The sequence below is a fragment of the Anneissia japonica genome, unplaced genomic scaffold, assembly GCF_011630105.1.
Source record: "Anneissia japonica isolate Jap-2015-1 unplaced genomic scaffold, ASM1163010v1 scaffold288169_len85590_cov117, whole genome shotgun sequence".
NCBI lineage: Eukaryota > Metazoa > Echinodermata > Crinoidea > Comatulida > Comatulidae > Anneissia > Anneissia japonica.
The window spans coordinates 55,431-65,910 of record NW_022720604.1 but is presented as its reverse complement, the minus strand read 5'-3'; the positions used below and the strand labels follow the sequence as shown (position 1 = coordinate 65,910).

The window sequence follows — 10,480 nt, the reverse complement described above, 5'->3', positions numbered from 1 at the left end:
ATGTTATACCACGCCAATTTCCGCACTCTTTCAAATCACATTTCTTTGGCAATTGATGATTGATGAGTCCTTGTTTCCATTCTTTAGGTACTGTCTCTTAATCCCATATTGTTGCAAACAGGTCAGCAAGCCAGTCAACAGTTGTACCTTTAATAGTTTAGCTATAATCTCATCCTTTCCTCCAGGCTTTTTTATTCCCGTCTGCTTTAGAAATGTGTTCAGTACTAATGTTGTCAATTTTGTCATCGTTAGCTAATAAGTCTTCTGTTAAAGGGTTGTCTGAGATTGGTCTATTCAATACTTCCTCAAAGTGGTCCTTTCATCTACAGTTTTCGTAACAGGATGGTTGCTAGCTCGCCGCAGTAGGTTATCTTTTCGAGGGTTTCCTTCCCTTAGCCGGAGCTTCGTTAGCCCAGGACCGCAAGGAGCTAGTTTCCAGGATGCACCACATGGAGGTGAATTACTGTCTCTTATACACATCTAGATGTGTATAAGAGACAGGTGTGTGTGTGTGTGTGAGTGTGTGTGTGTGTGTGTGTGTGTGTATTAATCAAATATCAAATGTTATGTGTTGATTTACTTTCAGTTTACTGACTGCAGTCAAATTCCAAAGGGACTGCCGCGATCAAAATCTGGCATTTATGCCTTGACTACCGGAAAGGAAACGTTTCTTGCGATGTGCGAAATAGATGATAACGAAGGTTGGACCGTAAGTATTATTTATGTGACTTCGCTTTGTACATGTTAAACATTTTTGGTGTTTTGACATAGGTAAGTCTAAAAAGATGTGTATAAATCATAATAGTAATAATAATATGAATGATTATAATAATAATAATAGCTTAATAATAATAATATAAATAATAATCATAATAATAATAATAATTTAAATTAATAATAAATAAATTTAAAAATAATATAATATTATTATTGAATATTAATATTAATAATAATATTATAATTAATAATAATAATAATAAATAATAATAATAATAATAATAATAATAGTATTGTTATCATTAACAACAGCAGCAGCAGCAACAACAACAACAGCAACAAGACCTACATAAGAATAATAGTTAAGAATAATAAAATAGAGACAATGGACCTTTCCGTAGTGTCAATCAAACAACTGACCAATCAGAACAGGGCCAGGAATACGCGCATGTCTAACAAACACATGTTGTCGCACAAACGCACGTGGCTGCGTAATGTTTAACAATGGCCTACACATACAGAGCGATGCACTAGACATGATTATGTTCATACGATCATAATGTACATTTATACGTACTTCCAGGTAAGACATTTGTTTTAGTTTGTTTTTCTAAACATTAATTACTCTTTATTTCATATAAAGAGATTTTGGAAATCACTTAAGGTCCGATTCGATTTCGAATTATGAAAAGTGTAGGCTGTGGCACCAAGACCTCTGATGATTAGTGCCCAAAATTGTTTACAAAAACGTAATGCAATAATAGCATATTGACTACTATTTTTCGGAGATAATTTCAGCCGCTCTAAATATCTTTCCTTTTCTTCTTTCTTCCTTTATTCTTTCACAATTTTACGTTTTATTCATATTTTCCATAATGTTATACGCTCACATTATATAATCACTCGTTTAGACCTAGCCTAGGCTAGACCTCGGCTATGCCTACTATATTATTTAAAATATACAATTTCAATTGATAAGATTAATTTTACATGGATATAGTAATTCATACCTAAACAATACATTAAGTTTAATTATAAATACTGTATAATGACATAACAAATAAATAACAATAATTTAAACGTGTGCATAGTATCTATCACTACAACAATAATAAGATTAATATTTTTCAATCTTATACTGTAATCAATTTTATATAGCCGGAGTTAGTTTCTATCTGGGCAAAACCTTTGCTAATAGGTACACTTTCTCCATCAAAAAGCTTCTTCTATGAATGGAATGACCTGTTCGAAGCACGAACTCCTGTAGACCAAACCCAGTACCGTTATGATTTTTAATCGTACGGGAAATCCACTCATGATAATAACAATATGAATGATTATAATAATAATAATAATAATAGCCTAATAATAATAATAATAATAATATAAATAATAATTATAATAATATTAATAATTTAATGATAAAAATAATATAATATTATTATTGAATATTAATATTAATAATAATAATTATAATATTATAATTAATAATAATAATAATAATAATAATAATAATAATAATAATAATAATACATTGTTATCATTAACAACAGCAACAGCAACAACAACAGCAACAAGCCCTACATAAGAATAATAGTTAAGAAATGAAAACATAGAGACAATGGACCTTTCCGTAGTGTCAATCAAACTTAACAACTGACCAATCAGAACAGGGCCAGGAATACACGCGTGTCTAAGAAACACATGTTGTCGCAAAAACACATGTTGTCGCACAAACGCACGTGGCTGCGTAATGTTTAACTCTGGCCTAGTTCAGACTAGGTGGATAAACCCGGCTCAACTCACCGGGTTTATCCACCTGCCAGTCTGAACTAGGTGGCTTATCCATGCTTATCTCAAGCCGGGCTGTGTTCCTATAGTAACTAGGCCTGGCGTGCCACCGTGTTTAACTTTTCTAAGCTGGGCTTTAATCGCTGCGGCTGCGGGGTAGGGGGGGGGGGGCTTGCACCGACTTCCGGTAAAAAAATGACCTATCAGCATTCAATTACGTACGCTGTGAGCGAGCGTACGTTTCGAGCCCAATGTTCCCAAACTCGTTTTCTGGTTACGGTTCATTATGCTAATTCTCGGGCCTGGCGAATCTCTCTAGTCTGAACGCCCGGCAAAGTTAAGCCGGGCTTAACGTTGAGCCGGGCTTAACTCAACCCTGGCTTATCTCCAAGTCTGAACGTAGCCACTGTCGTTTTGTGGGACTAACAATATCCAAGGGGCGTGACTTAGCGGAAAGGTTTATTTAAATTGAAATAATTAAAATCATTTTGTATGATTGTCAAGTAAATGTACCTATGTTTCAGATTGTTGCAGTTTATTATTTATAATATTTATAACATCTAAAGTTTCCATTTTAGGTGTTGCAGAGACGACAAAATAGCACCTTTAATTTTAACAGAACATGGGCTGAATACCAACAGGGCTTTGGTCACTTACGCGGTGACTTCTGGATGGGGCTCGACTTTATGCACAAGCTCACGTCCGGCGGGGACTTCCATTTCCGCATAAATATCGAAACAAAAACGGGAGAGGTTTTCTCATCCACTTATGATTCATTTCGCATTCTACAAGAGAGTAAAAATTATAAGTTGAAACTTGGAGAGATCATAAATGACGATGGTGGTAAGTATTATTTTTACTATATTTTGACGTCCTTTGTCTTTCCGTTTTTGGTGGTAATTATGTTTAGAAGAAAAAACAAAATAGATAAAACACTGTGAAATCGAAATTTTGTTGATGATGATGATGATGATGATGATGATGGTAAGAGCGCAGATACGCTCCAAACAAAGACTACCGAAAACAGAGACTGTAAAGTTGTTAATTGGCGCCTGTATTTTCTGCTTGACCACATGACTGGCCAGCCGAGTAACATGTATATGGTTTAAAAATATAGGTCGGTTATTACAGTAAATACACAGACACTTGACCTGAGTAAACCCAACATTTGCATTTTTTGGTAAAAAAGAAGTATTTGTAAAAACCTAAGTGCAAGAAGCAGAAAATATTTGAATATTGAAACACGATCAGATTATAATCTGGAATGTAGGTTAGATTAGCTGGGTTTACACAACCATAATTACATATTTTTTAATTATTTTTTTTACTTTTACTTCTTAAACCATAGGTCCAGTAATGTATGAAGAAAAAATGGCAAAATTCTCAACCTACGACATGAACAATCGTTTAAATATAAAAAACAACTGCGCTTTAGAAGGTGGTGGCGGGTGGTGGTTTAAAACATGTAGTTATTCATGCTTTATAAACGGTTTATATACTTCGAGTTTCAAGTGTAATATTAATGAAGAAATGCAACAGTTAAGTAGCTCAGTAATGATGATAAAGCGTGTGTAAAAGTCATTTCCGCTATTTGGAAAAACTCTGTCAACATACCATAATACTGTATGTATAAATATTCTAATACCACCAAATGTATAAAGAATAGTCGACATACACAATACCCTATAGCCAGACAAAGTTTCATATGCACTTTGAGGTCCAGAGAATATGATTTCAGAAATTGGTAGAGTGGTCAAACAATCATTTTTTAAACTAACACCAACAGATTTTTAAGATCTGGCGAAAGGTCAAAATTTCAGGGCCAAACTTCAGTGGCGTCACGGAGTTTGTGGGGCCCTGGCGCTGACTGTGGGCGGCCTTCATACATGCCAAGTTCGACAAATTTGCAGGCGAAGACTTTTATTCCAAAAAACCTCTCCCCTGGGGTGGGGGTTTGTGTCCGGGGCATCCCTCGATTTTTTCATGAGAATGCATATTTCTGCCGTCCACGATCGAACATATCCCACTGATATAAGCCGTGCGCGTGGCAGCTGGCAGTGTGTTCTTGATGATATTGATGCAGCTAGTTTGATCTGATCTGATCGAAAAAGGGAAACAATATAATTATTTTTTGCTGACAATTATCAGATTTATCATCTAAAAAATACATGAGATATCATAACAAAATAAATGCAAAATTACATGATAATACTGTAGGCCTAATTATGAAAAAGACACCTGAAAAAAAGTATCTGAACATTTTAAGTTGAAGCAGAGCTCTTTGTTAAAGATCCATGATGTCAATTTGTTTATCTACAATATCTGGGCTCCTCGTACCTGGGGGCCCTGGCGCTCCACGCCCCCTCAGCGCACGAGCGTGACGCCACTGCCAAACGTCAAACCCTTGTATCTCCTCAGCCCCTGGCGGTAAAGAGGTACCAGCCTTTTTAACGTTCATGTTTCTTTGCTGTAATCATGCTCTGATTGAACATTTAGTCAAAAAATGACTTTAAATGCCGATGTTGGCAATATGGTTCTTATATATTGGTTGCAGTGAGTTGGTTTTTGTGTCAAATTGCTCAAAATATTATTTAAATTTAAATTAGTTTAGATAAAAAATAATCGGAAATGTCCATATTGACCTTTGTATCTATAGGCCTATATATATACATATATAAGGTAAATACAGTGTTCAATCAATAGTTGACTTGAAGAACATGAATTGAAATATATATATATGCCTATGCACGTTGTTCCATAATTAATATAGTGGTGAAGGCTATGACAATAAAAACAAAAGTTAAGTTGACGTATTTTTGGAACATATTTTATTTAACACGCATATTTCGTCCACTCATGTGGTCTTCATCAGCGTAAGTGATATGCATAATAGATAGTTGCTGAAACTAAAAAAATAGTAAAAAGCGAAACTGAACAGACTTCTGAAAAGTGGTCGCTCATGGATGTTCAACTGCAATATGTTTTTAAATGTTTATTGTATAGGCCTAAACGGTGTAATGCATTTTTAAAAGATACATATTTTGTAAAATTTGGACAAAAATATGGCATTTATATTATTATTTATACATCATCAGAGTTTACTTAATGCAATAAATGTTAATTGAATTGAAACTTTATTAAGAACATTTTGTGTTTGCTGTGTATATTTTGCAGTGTTAGAATTTACAAATTACGGGCGATAAAAGTACTAAATACATAAACCTCTTGACTTCTTGTATTAAGATTCATACGGTGTGACGTTACTATAATTGAATTAACAGTTTCAAAACCTTAAACTTTTCAATGTGCAACGGTGTAGGCCTAACTTGAGTTCTGTTTGAATTACTTCTTTAAGCCTGTTTTCCATTTGGCGAATGTATTCGCACGAATGGAAAGCGCCGGCTCATGCACATGCGCATTTATATTTCTATCAGAGTTTTTACTAGCGAAAAAATGCGCAACCAATCAGAACTCAGGAAGCGAACTGACGCTTTGATTCGCGCGAATAAATTCGCTTAGTGGAAAACCAGCTTTACGCGCTGGAAATATTCTGTCTAAAATTGATAGCAAACTGTAATACATTAAGTAGTACCATAGAGAAAATAGAACACTATTTTTTATATGGTAGTGCAGTACTAATTAGTTTTCGAATTAGCGTATACATTTGATATGCAATTTAAACAATAGGCGTACAAATTAATACTTAATACAAGATACAATTTGATTCAAATTAGATACATGGCATTTATCTTTCCACTGGCAATAACCGTCAAAAAGTCACTTGAAAACAAAATCTCCATATTTATATTTTGGTTTTAAATGGTAAATAAATTTAAAAAAAAATAAAAAAAAGATAAAAAAAAAACCCCTAAAGAAATATAAAAAAAGGAAGCAAGAAAACCTGAACTGAAGAAGAAGAACCAGAACTAACACTTAAAGGTTAAAATATATTGCATGAACGTTTTACCACAATTACATCTCATCACAAGTTATCGACGCCCTAACTATAGGTCTATACATTACAATTAAAAAGGGTTTTGACAAAGACAGAATGGCGTACTTATAACATACATCATGCAACCTCTTGTTCGAGTGGTCATTCTATTTTATCGAAAACTAATCGCGACGTTTAACATAATAAATGGTAAGCGTGCGAAGAGAGCTCACATTCTTGTTCTATAAATAATCGATTTTCATGACGATTTATCCACAAATGGAAGAACACATTTGCACCGGAAATAGCGCCCTCGATATTACTATAATAATGCATGCATGATTAGGTAGACGTGAACTATAAAACGAACTAAGATTAAACACAGTGACACTTTAACTTAGGACATCAAAACGACATAATAATTAATTGTCAGGATACAAACTGAAGATATATAAGCCGATATTTTTTCGCACCATCATGGAATACGTAAGTCATACCTGGATACTTAAATTATTTAGGCCTAGATGAATAAAAACTAAAAAAATAGTCTGCAAGAAATTACATTTTCTATAAAACCAATTGCAAGAAAATGTTTTATTGCGGAAATATATGTGTTTTATTGCTGAAAAAACAACGTTAGGACATTTTCGGACATCTTGAATTCACAATGGCCGCTATTTTTATACATTTAAGGTTTAATAACTTCTCAAACGTCTATTTTTTGGTAGGTGTTTCTGTCAATGTTGAATAAAAAGGTTTAACTACCCAAGAAACCCTTAGAATGATGGGTCATCGGTCAATTATTTAAAGTCAAAAGGTCAATTTCGGCGCCATTTTGCTACTAGAAAACCCTTAAAATGATGGGTCTTCTTAAAATTGCTAAAAAAATACTGTACTACACAAATTTGTTTGACAAATTTAAATTAGGTGCCGTACTTGGCGTTTTACCTATTCTCTCCTTAAACCATCATGCAATAACAATACATCTAGAATTGAAATTAATAAAAGATCCGACATAGTTGAAAATTCGTTAAACAAATATTTCAAAAATATTGGTCCGAAACTTGCTAATAAAATACATAATAATACATCTAAAACCTTTTATGATTACTCGGATCCTCCTAATCCAAACTCTTTATTTCTTTCTATTGTCAGATCCATTAAAACAACAAGGCTCCTGGCATTGATGACATCTGTGGGAATGCTGTAAAGCAATCTATTGATCTTATTCTTTTTCCACATACTCATATCTTTAATTTATCTTTTTTTTACTAGTGTTTTTCCCGACAGCCTGAAAATAGCAAAAGCAAAAGTAATACCTATTTTTAAAAATGGTCTGACCCTAATTATTATCGTCTAATTTCCATTCTTCCATTCTTCAAAGATCCTTGAAAATCTTATTTATGATCTTAATTATGAGTTCATAAACAAATTTAATATTTTGTATAACAATTTGGTTTTAAAAAACATTATTCAACTTCTGCTTTAATTGACCTTACTAACAAGATTACAGATACAATTCAAAACAATTCCTTTGCATCTGGACGGTCTTTTTTGAATTATCAAAGGCTTTTTATACTATAGATCACTCACTATTATTTTCAAAACCTAATAATCATGGAATCCGTGGTGCTTTTTTTTAATCTCTTTAATAATTACTTCTTAAATTAGGCTCAAATGCACAAAAAAATTAAATTGTATTTCTGATTTTAAATCCATTACCAGCCTCAAGGGTCTCTCATTGGTCCCCTATTAATTTTACTCTATATCAACGATTTACCAAATGCCTATACGATTCTAACTTTTATCGTTATGCAGACAGACAATACTACCATTTTCTATTCCAACGTTAGTTTCAGATCTATTTTAAACACATTTAACCAAGAATTAAAAAATATATACACGATTACTTTATTGTTAACAAACTTTCTTTTAACGTTAACAAATGAAATTTCGTGCTGTTTGGATTTCGTCACCAAAAAGGGGTAATGAAACACCCAATATACTTATTGAAAACCAAATAATACCTCTTGTTTAACATACAAAGTCTCTTGGTGTCGATATCAATGCGGAATTAAACTTTAAAACCTATATAAAAGAAATTGAAATCAAAATTTCAAAAAAAAACATTAGTATTTTGTATGGCCTCTCTTCTTTTTCACCTTCCTACATTCTTCGCAATATTTATTGCTCTCACATTCTTCTATTTATTAGTTATTGTAATATCGTATGGGCAAACAACTACCCTTTTAATCTTAAAAAAATATATCTTCTTAAACAAAAAGCTGTTTGCATTATCTCTAACAACAAATTCCAGCAATGTATTTTTTTCAAATATATTAATAATAAACTCCTTTTAAACTTGTCTTGTAGCTGTTTAACAAATTATAAAATCAAATTTTACAATACTACGTGATCTTCAGCATTTCCAAATGACATTTATACTCAAGGAAATGTTTTTTTTTTTCTGAAAAAGTCAATAATATATCTTCTCAAATTATTTCTCTTTATCTTAACTATATAATTTCTGTTATTATGCTTCCTGATTGTTGCTTATCCTTTGATGTTAAATTGTTTGTTGTTTTTGGGGGGTTTTTTCTTTTGTTTTTGTATCTGTTTCATTGTTTAATTATAATATTTAATTGGTTTAAGTATGATTAGGCTTGCCCGACACAAGTGTCATTTTGGAGTCATCAAACTGATTTTACTTCTATAGGGCATTTGCCTTTTTCTTGATACTTTTGAAACTTGAGATTAAAATTATAATTGTTTTGAAAGAAATAAATGTCAAAAGGTTAATTTCAAGTATACAAAGGCAAATTATAACAAATATATGCAAATTATGCAACATAGACATAATTTAATCTTGGGAGCCGATTTAGTATTTCAATTTTTTTTTTAAAGCATGACATGTTATCTTTTTTGTAAAAAGGAAAGCAATAAAACGGTATCAATTATATTCGTTCAAGGTAGAGTAAAATTAGTATCACTAAGGATTTTAAGGCCAGAAAAATGTATACGATATACAACTGATTTTTCAAAAACTCAAGATGGTGCTTGACGAAAAATTCATTTGCCTTTTTCTTGATACTTTTGAAACTTGATTATAATTGTTTTGAAAGAAATAAATGTCAAAAGGTCAATTTCAAGTATACAAAGGCATAACATAACAAATATATGCAAATTATGTAACATAGACATAATTTATGCTAATATAGAAAGTAACATAATACAACATATTGGTGGGTATTAAGTTACTTAAATTACAAGTCATTTATTTGTTCTTCAAAGGTAAAATTCATGTTTTTGCTGCTTTTGATTGTGGTGTGTGACAGTAGTTGCCCATCTACATGGTACACCATTAGTGGAAACCGATGCATCAAGCTAATCAAAAAAGGGTTAGTTGTAAGAGAAAATCTAGACAGTAGGATGTGCGAGAAGTACACCATTGGCACAAAGGTTGCATCTTATTTCTCCGTGACATCTCCAAATGAATTTGGCATACTAGATAAATTTAAATTATGGATAAACTTTGTCTACTTGGATTGGAACTATGTCGGATTGACCTACTATTACAACAATGGAAGTATGGTCGATATCCATGAATATTCTTTAGAGGATGACACTGGCAGAGGAGGAGGCAATTGTGTTGTTGTTGTGAACCTGGAATATAAAGAAGTGTCTGCAAGCTGCGATTCATTCAATTCTGGATACGTTTGTGAAATGAAACTTTGAAATGTTGAACTTTGATTTTATTCTAGTAATGAAATAATTTTGTTGAACATGTTTGGTGGAGAAAAAAAGAGGCGAGGGGTACAAGGCGTACCAATGCTCACCTCAATTCCAACATTAAGCAGTAAATCTGCGTGGAATTTTGTTTTGGAATTATTTTTGATCTTTTTTATTTTATGGTGAAACTTAGCACTGCGCTTTATTATTATTATTATTATTATTATTATTATTATTATTATTATTATTATTATTAAATAAATTTATTTTATATGAATTTTATGAAATAAATAATATTTTTGTTAATAA

General features: G+C 32.2%; 1 protein-coding gene across 1 annotated transcript in view; it reads left to right on the top strand.

The window, feature by feature from the left end:
- LOC117111386 overlaps nucleotides 1–1,318 on the top strand; it is a 12,598-nt gene extending 11,280 nt beyond the window's left edge. The window contains exons 7-8 of the mRNA XM_033254298.1: nucleotides 587–709; nucleotides 1,301–1,318. Of these exons, the coding sequence (XP_033110189.1) occupies nucleotides 587–709; nucleotides 1,301–1,318 (141 nt within the window). The remainder of the gene's footprint in view (nucleotides 1–586; nucleotides 710–1,300) is intronic.
- Nucleotides 1,319–10,480: the final 9,162 nt, after the last annotated feature.